The sequence below is a fragment of the Trichechus manatus genome, unplaced genomic scaffold (assembly GCF_000243295.1).
Source record: "Trichechus manatus latirostris isolate Lorelei unplaced genomic scaffold, TriManLat1.0 scaffold00131, whole genome shotgun sequence".
In the NCBI taxonomy this organism is placed as follows: Eukaryota; Metazoa; Chordata; class Mammalia; order Sirenia; family Trichechidae; genus Trichechus; species Trichechus manatus.
Window position 1 is genome coordinate 6,950,590 of NW_004444067.1, and position 12,015 is coordinate 6,962,604.

General features: G+C 42.3%; 1 protein-coding gene across 5 annotated transcripts in view; it reads left to right on the forward strand.

The window, feature by feature from the left end:
• Positions 1-249: 249 nt before the first annotated feature.
• The window catches only part of SFSWAP (splicing factor SWAP), a 79,723-nt gene continuing 67,957 nt past the window's right edge, over positions 250-12,015 (forward strand). For 2 of the 5 annotated variants that reach the window (XM_023739276.1, XM_023739279.1), the window contains exons 1-4: positions 408-779; positions 3,254-3,423; positions 4,004-4,135; positions 7,553-7,638. In XM_023739276.1, the coding sequence (XP_023595044.1) occupies positions 562-779; positions 3,254-3,423; positions 4,004-4,135; positions 7,553-7,638 (606 nt within the window). In that variant the 5' untranslated portion in view covers positions 408-561. Of the gene's footprint in view, positions 780-1,193; positions 3,424-4,003; positions 4,136-7,552; positions 7,639-12,015 lie in introns of those variants that run through there. The other 3 variants (XM_004385010.2, XM_023739278.1, XM_023739277.1) reach the window with 3 other exon arrangements.

Consider the following 12,015-nt stretch of genomic DNA (forward strand, 5'->3'; position numbering starts at 1 on the left):
GCCCCGGTGACATCGGGGACGGCGAGGCTCGGGACGGTCGGTGGCTTTCCAGGCGCGAAGGAAGACGACAGTCCCCCACGGAAGACCCTAGAGGGCGAAGCCGGCGACGTCCCGAACCGCTCGGACCCGGGTCTCTTCCGCTCGGATATGATCAACGCTTCCGTCCGGCCGCAATGAAGCCGGCGCGCGGTCCCACCGCGCACTTTCGTAGCCGTTCGTGAATGCCTCCGCCAGAGAAAACAAAGACTAAAAATGCACTTCCTTCTGTACGCAATATCCTCTATCGTAGAGGTGCTTCTGGATGCTAAAAACTAAGCCAAAATATTTTCTAGCCGTTCAAACAGCCCTGACGGGTATCGAATCTGCCGAAACCCTTGCCGGATGTGCGGCCTCTCTCTCACCGGAAGTATCGTTGCCTCCATTTTGTTGCCCGCTATGGCGGCGGTATTGAGGTTGGGTCCGGGATGCAGAGCGTTTGACTGAGGGGGTAGGCCAGGCGGAAGCATCTGGGCCTTCGGCGCGGCGCAGAAGACGATCAGTCTGGAAGCCGGGGACGCTGTCATGTACGGCGCGGGCGGAGGCCGCGCCAAAGCTGAGAGGAAAAGCAGCGCGAAGGAGGAGGCCGGGCCCGGCGGTGCTGGCGGTGGGGGCAACCGAGTGGAGCTTCTTGTTTTCGGCTATGCCTGCAAGCTGTTCCGGGACGACGAGCGGGCCCTGGCCCAGGAACAGGGACAGCATCTCATCCCCTGGATGGGGGACCACAAGATCCTCATCGACAGGTCGGTTCCTCCCCCCACCCGTCGATCCTCCCCTTCCCTCACCCGCTTGATTTCGTCTGATGTTGACTTGATGGCCGGGATTAAAAGGGGTTTTCTGGAGCCAGCGGGGATCCAGGGGACTCCCTCCCCTGTCCTCACACCCTCCTGGTTTTGGGGGTGGGGGACGGTGAAACCTGCCCTAAGGCACTGGCTGGAATCACTTGCCGCGTCTGCCGCCGGAGGGATCGTCTCTGCTCCCGCAGCCCCTCTTAACCCCGACCCCTGTCGCTGGTTTCCAGTTGGCGATTGTGGAAGAGGCCCGTGCCCCGGGGCTCTCCTGACGTGCTTGGGGCCTGCCGCCCGGCGCTCCCACAGATTCATGCGGAACGCCGCAGTGAGGCGGTGGTTAGAAACCTCTCTCGGACCCTGTGAATTAGACTTGAACCTTTTATGCCCCCAGCGCCTTCCTCAGTGGAGCGCCCGTACACGGCCGGAATGACATCTGGTCCCTTTCCCTGTAATAATCCGACGAGTTTGACAGATTCCAGTTAAACCGGATGCCAGTTGACTTCGTGATGACACTCTCGGAGCCAGTGTTCTTAGGGCTGGTTTCACTGTCTCTTAGAACTGAAGGGTGGAGCTGGGATACAGATGTGTTGTTCCTTTTCAAATCAAACCTGCGTTAAGGAATCACCCTTTGAGGATGTTTAGGATCATGGGCAGAGGGTTCCCAGAATTGGGATGTCTGAAGATGTCTGATTTGAAAAGGATGACATTACATGATGTAGGCTGTTTGCTCCCCTTTCCCCTCGCTTTTTGTTTCAGTCTCTCCTTCCTCCTCCTCACTGGGGTTTTTTGTAGCCGATGTGGCAACACCACTTCTGGGGCCTGGACTGAAAAGCTAACTGTGACCAACCGTTAAACTGTGGAATAGTCTCCAAGTGAAGGAAACCCATCGTTTGAGACCATTAAAACTGGATTCTACAAAGTTCTGGAACGTGGCTGTAGGGATGGCTCCTGAGCTGGCCAGAATGGACCACATTAATGACCAAATAGGCTGTTTCCACCCCTGACTTTTCCTTCTGGAGTTAGATCTAGAAAAAAAGGACTTGTGAAGGGAGGGTTGCCAGAGCAGCTTAGGTGTGGATCTGATGGCTCCATGCTCTGCTCAGACACTCTGTACCTTTAAACCTTGGTTCATATTGAATGACATTGCCTCAGTTATCAGGCAATTTGCTTTTCCAGAATGTTACTTGTGATATTTATTAAAGTTTGCTCAGCGATGAAGACTGAGCTCTATATACAGTTTTCCACATCATCCTGTATATGGTTTGAGTTAGGTCTTCCAAAACTAGTGGGGAGCAAACTCTACACATGTACATGTATAATATCTTTAAATAATGATCTATATTTGTAAGTTAAGGAGGTTTACATCAAAGTAAAATTTTGAAATTAAATAAAACACAATCACTTGGTTACTCTGGAATTTTTGACCTTTTTTTTTTCCTTGTAAATGTGTCGTTTTTTTTAGCTAGTATTTTTTGTCCCATTACAAAAGTGGCATTAAAGAATGTGGCAAACTTTTGTTTGTTGCTCTACGTTTGTTTTTGCAACCCTAAATCTGAGAGTTTTCAGTAAAATTGACTGATTTGTTATTCAGCAGATGCACACTGACGATTAGCATATTGATTGAATCTTGTATGTTAAAAGCATAGCAAAAAGTGCTCTTCTTAGTCTTAATTTGGCTAAAATACCTATTGGTCCATGCCAGAGGAACATGGATGTGTCTTTATGTATGTTTTTTCCTGAGAGTACAAAGTTTAGAAGAAAATATTTATGCTGCATTTTCTAATGGTTTTGCTCTGTTTCAGTGAACCTCCTTAAACTGCATGTATATGTTACTGTTCCTATGTATGTGTGTCTCTCTATCACATAACCCAGAACTTATTTCCTCAGCCAAATGGCTAGGGGGCGAGCCTAGCCAAGATTTTACCTCCAATGGACGCAAGTTTCTTTGGTGAAGATCTCTCCTGAGAGTTCGGGACTAACAGAAAGAAGCGAGGAAATTTCGACCGTTTGGTTCTTACGGATAGGTATTTATGTATTCGGGTTTGTGTGAACGTAAGCTATAGTATTTGACTTTTCAGAAAAATAATTTTTTTTTTTGCAAGTGACATTGAATGGTTAGCCAAACATAAACGGTAAGATTTGCCAGTGAAGTGGATACCATTTATGCTATTGTTAAAGGATTGTTTTATTTTTAATTATAAGTTTTAGTATATCGTAGAAAGGAAGTTAGACTTTATTAAGATAACTTGGCTTTAAAAGTAGGTGAGACATGACTAACCAAATTAAATATAAATCTGAGAAATTTTTGTATTTGCTTTAATGTTTTTACTTCTTTATTTCAATTGGTAAGTATGTATGTACATTACCACACCCACACAGACCTAGGCTTCAGTTTCTTTCTATTGACCAGTTGGTTCATATTACAGATATGATGGACGTGGTCACCTGCATGACCTTTCTGAGTACGATGCTGAGTATTCCACCTGGAACAGAGATTACCAGCTGTCGGAAGAGGAGGCACGAATAGATGCCCTGTGTGATGAAGAGAGGTATTTAGCCTTGCATACGGACTTGCTTGAGGAGGAGGCAAGGCAAGGTACTGCTCAAGAAAAACTTACTTAAGCCACAAACTTTTTAAAAATTTAAGTATTTAAAAATTTACTCCCATTCATTTTTTTATACTCACTCTTTCTGATATTATCTTGACAGTACCCAGTGGATTGGAAAAACAGGAGTCTTTGCGTATCTGAGAGGACCTCAGGATAGTTTATATATAGAGCCACAAAGAAATTTCCCAGCTTTTGAGGGCAGACTGGGATTTGAAAAAACAAAAACCAAACTCTTTAACTGTTCTTCCTTAACAGTATCGTATAAATTAAAATTGATGTTCTTGTCTTTGCCTTAACAATCTTTAATACAGTTCTTAATCCCCAAATTTTCTCAGCAGGGAGAAATTTTCCACAAAAGACGTGTATTCTGCTGTCTGTGGGTAAACATGTACTGGCAAAAGTACATATCGATAGACAAAAAGTGTGCATTCTTAGAAATATTTTCGCCTCAAAAAGAGGTTGAAAAAAGCGTGTTGTATGCGTTACCGATAGCTACGATGTTAGACGTGTAAAAGTTTTCCCAGTAAATTTCCATTTTTGTTAATAAAATTCTCATTTTTATTCAAGAGGAAGAATACAAGCGACTGAGTGAAGCTCTAGCAGAGGATGGGAGCTATAATGCAGTGGGGTTCACTTATGGCAGTGATTACTATGACCCCTCAGAACCAACAGAGGAAGAGGAGCCTTCTAAACAGAGAGGTAAGCAGCGTAGACAGCCTGGGATCACGTTGGCCAACTGTGGACCATGCATGTAATGGTCAGGTCAAGTCCTCGACACTTTTACAGACCCACATAATTATAGCATGCATCTGACACAGAGGACGTGGGTGGTGTTCCTTCTTGTGGTATAACAGAGCTAACCATTAGGAAATGAACTGTCAGTGCAAACGAAGAGTGGATTCCGACTTTCTCTTGTGATCTCTGTTGGGTTGAGTTGCCTTGTCATTCATTCCTATCTGATTCAGGAAACAGAAAATCACTCAGTCTGGACTCTTTGTTTCCAGAGTCATAGTATATGTATTGGTTTCGTTAGTGATCCACGCTTGGGCCATTAAAAGGATGGGCATTAGCTGGGATAAGTTAATGTGGCCTTACCTTCCTACTAACCTGCCTGTACATAACCAAAACCAAACCCATTGCTGTCGATTCGCTTCCAGCTCACAACAGCCCTTTAGGACAGAGTAGAACTGCCCCATAGAGTTTCCAAGGAGTGGCCGACCTTTTGGTTAGCTGCTGAGCGCTTAACCACTGCGCCACCAACTGAAACAGTGACAGATGCCCAGCAGAAGGACCCCTGTGGAGTTACAGTTATTACTAAACAACACAGCACTGCAGATTTCCTGTTTGTCTTGGTAGGACCAGGGGCGTAAAATTGAAGTTTTTCAATTTATGCTTTTCTGGGTTAACTCTGGAAACTTTGAATATAAAAAATAGCGCTCCTCTAAAATCTGGGCTCACACAGTGCAATGATAGATATGTTTCATCTCTTGAGTCAGCCCAAGAGCACTGTTACTGCAGTGCTTCGTAGTGGTCACCTCTTGTGAACCAGAAACAGTGAGGATGGGTCACTTATATTCAGGGTATTTTGTTTAAAGAGAGGGAGAACTGCAAAATGTGTGCTAAACTTTAGAAACCCATTTAAAAGGTTTAAAATAATTGCAGTTACATCAGATGGGGATTTAAGAGCTAACTTAATCTGTTATTTGGTTTATCTCTAACTAACAAATCTCTTAAACCATATAAGAAGCAATTATAGAAGCTTAATGTTAAAACAGAATATGTGTGCCTTGCAGGCATGCCAATACACTAGGCCTCTCCCCTTATTCCCAGTCACCAAGGGTTTTTATCTTAAGAGAATAATAGGATGTAGGGTAGTCAGTGTCACTGAACTGTGCTTGCAGAAATTTTTGAAATGGTGTATCTTTGGTTATGTGTATTTTCACCAAAAAAAAAAAGTTTGAGAAGTTAGAGGGTTGACATGTTGTGGGGTTGTTAACCACTGTCATAAAACAATATGTATACTACTGTTTCATGAGAAACTATTTGTTCTGTAAGCCTTCACCGGCAGTACAATAAAAAAAAAAAAAAAATAGAATGTAGGTCTGATGTGTTGTAGAGACTTTCCTTTTTTTCCTTCCCTTAGTCCTGCCCACTACTTCGTGGGCAAAAGAATTACCATTGTACATACAACATCTCATATACTCTGTGAGCTTTTAAAGAGACTTTTCCAGTGTAACTTTAACTATATGTGATATTCAACAGCTTTTGTGTGGACTTTTGAGCCTAACATCCCTCAGATGTTCTGATGTATTGGAAGTGTTCTTGGAGGTCTAAGAAATAAGCTTTTATTCAGTTATGCAGAGCAAGATCTCCTTTTAGGGTTCTAAATAGTTCAGATTTTGTCTTCTCTTGTCTGTGAACCACATACATTATTTCTGTTATAAATACATAGTGTTTTTGATCAGAATAAAGGAATACATACAATCAAAGAAAAATTGAAATTTATAAAGGTCAAATGTCTTTTTCAAGATCATAGCAACAATCTTTAGAAAAATCGGTAATATTAATTCCTTAACATTCCAGAGCAGGGATCAAGAAACTACGACCCACAGGCCTGATTCGTCTGCTTTTGTAAATAAAGTTTTATTGGAACACAACGACGATCATTTGTTGACCTTTGTCTGTTGCTGCTTTTGCCCTGCAGTGGCAGAGTTGAGTGGCTGCTTAAGAGACCATACGCCTGCAAAGCCTAAAATATTCACTCTAGCATTTTACAGAAAAAGTTTGCCAACCCCTGTTCTAGATGTTGGACTATTGTCTCATGTAATTACGGGGCTGAATAATATTATACTTGGTTACAATTACTGAATTATTAAGAACTTCAGTATGACTTAGTTTCTCTTCCAAGTTTCGTTATGTTTTTCTCTTTAGCATAAAATTTTCTGTATTGTTTTATAATTTTATTTCTTTTTTCTTTAATCATGTTCTCAGAATTTTGTCTTATATGCTGATACTTTTTTTTTTAAATAGGAGTTGGGCCCATGTGACGCTTACAGCTTGACTTTTTATGTTTAATTTGCAGTAATAGAAATAGAGTGTCATGTACGTAGACACACACATACACACCTATGGACATATATACATGTGCATATGTATATAGACACACACACAATAGAATTCTGTTTGATACCCAATGTCACTAACAGTCAAAGTTATTTATTTTAATGGAGATTTAATGTTTGCTTATTTAACATTATCTCTTTCTTGATAAAAATGTTAATAGGTGTTAAAATCTTTAAAAATGTTAGTCTAAGTTTACTATATTTCTATGCATTTCGCTATGTTCTTTTAAACTGGTAATCACCTGAGTTATTGAGTGTATTCAGGTACCTTAGAATTTAAAAAGTTATAATGTGCAGTACCTCACCTACCACATTATAGGCAAGTGTTTGTTAAATGAGCCATTAATGAATAAATAGAAATGGAAAAAAGACTTCTGATTACTTGTGAAAGAGAAATAGTTTGCTTGCGTGGAGAAGTCTTGACAATTGTGCGCAGGTATTTTAAAATCTTATGTTGAAAATCAGTCATCTAGTAATTGAGTACCTTATGTCATGCCTGATACCATTGGGTTCCACAGAAATAGTTTGGAGAGAGTCTTAGTGATATCAGTTAAATGCACACATCAATAAAAAAGAGGCTGAGAAGGAAAGACAAATGAACGTGTGTTGAGTCCTTGCTGTCAGGTATTATGGTCACTTGAACCTCACAACAGCTCTGGAGTTGATGATAATTCTGCATTCATACACATGAGGCAGGCTGAGAGCAGGGAAGGCACTCTGGGTGCCAAGAGCCTAGAGCCAGTAAGTGGAGGGCTAGGACTCACACAACGATCTGACCCCAGGCATGTGCTCTTCTGCTCCACCTCCCACCGCTCTGGGATCTGGGGAAATGGCTGTACTACTTACCTGCGGTGGAATGGGGCAGAAAAAACTGGAGAGTGTTTCTAGATGTAATGATGGAAAGGCAAAGAGTCGGGGAGTTATTGCGTACTGTTGGTGGGCATTCTTTCCTTGTTGTCGTGTAGATGTTTAATTTTTTTTTTTTTTTCAATAGAAAAAAATGAGGCTGAAAATCTGGAGGAAAATGAAGAGCCGTTCGTTGCCCCGTTAGGATTGACTGTACCACCTGACGTGGAGCTGGTGCGTGTGTTTCTGCTTCATGAATTTACTGTTAATCTGCTTTATCGTTACTGTTGTCATTAAATGCAACTTGTGTGAGAACTCACTGCTAATCGCAACAGCTTCATAACCACTTCATAGGTGTAGGATGCCTTAAAATTATTTGTGAGTTTGTTAGTAGAGACTTCACACCACATTTATTTTCCTCTGAATGAAAATGGAAGATGCGTTTCAGAAATCACATGGTTGAACCAACCGCCGGGTTTTACCAACATGGAAAAACTGAGTCAGAATTAGTGGTGAGTGGGCTATCATCCACACTTTAGACTTAAAAACGGTCTTGCTCAAGGTGCCTTTGCTTTTAGTCTAGTCACATTGTTCTGGCTTTTTCTAGGGTGATATTTGTGGACATTGGAGATACATATATTTACCTTAGGTTTCCTTAGCACTGTTACATGTCATGATGAGGTCCCTGTGACATATGCAGAGACGGGACAGCTGAGTTGGAATTTCTTTTGGTCTGAGTGCCATGTAGCCAGTTCCTGGCGGGGTGAGTCTGTCTGCATTGAACTCCCCCCGCTAGCTCGGTTGTGAGTTAAGGGTTAGTCATGGTGGACATCAGCCAAAACCAAGAGTTTGGTTGGGTCGTCTTTTTTTTATCTGAGCATTGATGGAGGGCTTGCTACATTCCTGGCACTGTACTAGGTGCTTTTTATGTATTATCTCACTTAATGCTAACCACCCTGTACGACAGCTATTGTCATCCCCGTTTTACAGATGACGAAACTTACACTTAGAAAAGACAAGAATTTGGTTAGTAAGTTACAGGCAGGAACCCTGATGCCATCTTGCCTCACCGTGTTTTATGGGATTTTTTTATATGTTTATTAGGAAGTGTTTCAAATATTGTTGGTGCATGTAAATGCGTGGGAGGGATATTCACACTCAGCATAAAGCTTTTTCTTTGACATTTTCCTAACCAGACTGCAAACATCTGCCATAGAAGCAGGTATTCGGGATTCTTTTTGGTTGTATCCTGCACAGTGAATCATTGGATGTTCAGTAGATGCTGAGAAACTGCTTATTGGGTAACTAGTTCTTAAGTCTCGCCATTTGTCACTTGCTACTACTCTAGTTCAGCATGAGCTTGGTGGCTCTAGCTCTTCAAGTAGGCACCCTGGTGGCACGGTGGTTAAAGCTTTTGGCTGTTAACCAAAGGTCAGCAGTTTGAACCCCCCAGCCGCTCCATGGGAGAAAGATGTGGCCGTCTACTTCTGTGAAGATTACAGCCTCGTAAACCCTATGGGGCAGTTCTACTCTGTCCTGTAGGATCACTATGAGTTGGAATCACCTCAACAGTAGTGGGTTTTTTGCCCTTCAATTTGATGTAGTGAGGGGAGATACCAGAACAGCCCTCTTAATTGCTGCCTCCACCCCATTCCTTCCTTCATCGTTCATCTGTATAGCTCCCACTCTCTTTTTTTCTTACAAACACAGGTAAAATTTTCTTTGGTTTTTGTTTATGAGTGATTACTACTTACGTTTGTCTCCGCCTGTTTTTCCCACTGATCTTTTGGTATAATTAAAGCTACAGATACTATCTGAAGATTGGATATCCAAAGATTTGTATGTTTTACGTGCATATACCTGCAACAGCAGTATTTGAAATACTTCCTAATAAACGTGTAAAAAAACCCCATAAAACATGGTGAGGCAAGATGGCATCAGGATTCCTGCCTGCCACTTACTAGCCACATTCTTAACTTTTAAAGTATTTGTGTCTGTTGTGTTCCCACTTGTTCTGGAAAATGTTTTTTATTCTACTTAGGAGACCTTTGAAATTAAGCCTTAAAACCACAACTGCTCCCTTTTATATAGTAATGCTAAAAGCGTTTATTTAAGGCTGACTATGTGGAATTTTGTTTATTTTTGGACTGAAAAGCAAAGTAAACCTTAGTGTATAGTAATTTTTGCCCCCTTATTTATTGTTAAAGAGTCTCTTCCAATATTTTTATAGAAAGATGTCTCTTGAATAGGAAATGCTGTTTTGGTCATGTGGAAGCTGTATTTGAGAGCTTAATGAAGTCACTGGTTTGCATGGTTTTTTCTCCTTTATGGTAGTGTCAGTATTTCAGTATTCATTCTGCACAATTATCGTGTGTTGTTTTCCTTTGTTTTTTTGTAGTAGTTTGTTATTTATGGATCCCTAGTGGTGCAGTGGTTAAGACCTTGGCTGCTAACCAAAAGGTCGGCAGTTCGAATCTACCACCCGCTCCTTGGAAACCCTATGGGGCAGTTCTGCTCTGTCCAGTAGAGTCACTATGAGTCATAATTGACTCACCAGCAACTGGTTTGGTCCATGTTAGAGGAGAAAGCAGAGCGCAAGTTATCTGCATCCTGAGTTCTGTGTTTTGGCCTAAATATTGACATGGCTGACTTATGCTGAAGTGAACCGTCACTGCCACAGTGGGCAGAGGGTTGTTTGATTTGCTGATCAAGAAAGGTTGGGCAGTTGATAAAGAAAGCAAGTACTTTGTGGGATTCTCAGTTTTGAAACTAAGCTTCATGGATTAGGAACTTAATTATTACAAGCTCTCTGAGGTTTTTGTGTGAAGAGTTAGGAGTTAAAAACAGTTCCTTACTTTCCCGTTGGATTTAAATTAGAGAAAGATTTTTCCCTTATCCGTCAGTCTTTATAAAACATGCATGTGTATATGTTTACTGTGTCTTTCTAAAAAATTTTATATTAGGAGTGATCTGATATTCCTTAATGGAGAAAGAAATTATCTTAAATTTATGTAATAAAGTCAGCAAAGAATGACTTTTTCTGCACCAAATATCTCATTTCCACTTGCTCTGTTTGTAGACTTTGGAATATGTTCATAAGATGCTTTGTTTGTATCTCTGTTGCTCTGCAAAATTACCTACACATTACTTTTTAACCACTGTGGGCATACTATATCGTAAATGGGTCTATGTCTAAGAAAGTTTGGATCAACCAGTTGGCGTGATCAGTAGAGAGAGCCTGTACCGGGGGGAGATACTGTTACCCTCTGAGGATCATTACTCTGAAGTGACCCTGAGTAACTGACACGTGTGTGAAACATTTCCAGAATTAATCTTCCTGTGTAGCCTAGTGAAAATAGCATGGCGATCTGTATTCAGTGTAGTAAAGTACGCAGATACTGGTGTGATGGGCCTTTAACATGCAATCTAACTTATTTTAGGGTCAGTAAATAACGTTATTTAGCAACATTTATCCTTTATAAATGTGAAAGATCATGTTAGTTTGGAATTAAGTTTGTGAACTAAGCAATTTATATTTTATGACAGATGAGGCCCCGAAATTAAAATAAGCATCTCAAAAACTGCCCATTTCTAGTGAGGATAATTTCCATTCCATTTGCATGTAATTTGCTGGTGTTGACCTCTTCATTGATAGTAAGGGTATTTTAGACGAGCAGCTCCCAGTGCCTGGACTCACGGGTCCTGAGTGGTAGGAATCGTGAGCTCTTGATGTGGTGCATATGACCTGCTAGCAGTGTGCACAGTAAAAGTCCAGAAGTAAACACGATAAGGCAGCAGGCTGCTTGCTGCCTGGAAGGGTCCCCTGTGTGACTGTTCCCCTCGGCTCTGGCCACCCACACCGATTTGTCTTCCACTGTGGTGCGCAGCCCAGTGTCCCTTGGGGAATGTTGATGGCTGGCGTCTAGGCCACGCCTTGCTGGAAAGGGACATGCGTGCAGCCATCAGGGAGGTCAGGTGCAGGAGGAGAGACGGCATGAGCGTGTCGATGGTCAAAGCTTTGGTATAAGAGGGTGCCTCCCGGCTGTAAGAACAGTGCCAGGAGAAAGAGGGAAGAGGAGGCATTCTTAGAGACCTGGAGGAGCCTGCAGAGACCTGGGCCGTCTTCCTGGAAAAGTGTGTACACAGTAAAGCCCACGCAAAGCAGAAACCTGTCAGAAAAGGAAAACTCAAATATTTTCCAATAAAACAAGTGATAGAAAGTAGGGAGACTGCACCCTGTCAGAGGCACAGAACTCAGGAGACCTAGAGAAACATGGCAGCCTATCAGGTTTGGGCTCTCACAGGTTTCACTGTGTGTGTGTGCAAAGACCGACGCCCACCTTAGAGCCCTGTTGTGTGTGTGTGCAAAACCCGATGCCCATCTTAGAGCCCTGTTGTGTGTGTGTGCAAAACCCGATGCCCATCTTAGAGCCCTGTCGTGTGTGTGCAAAACCCGATGCCCATCTTAGAGCCCTGTCGTGTGTGTGCAAAACCCGACGCCCATCTTAGAGCCATTGTGTGTGTGCAAAACCCGACGCCCATCTTAGAGCCCTGTCGTGTGTGTGCAAAACCCGACGCCCATCTTAGAGCCATTGTGTGTGTGCGAAGACC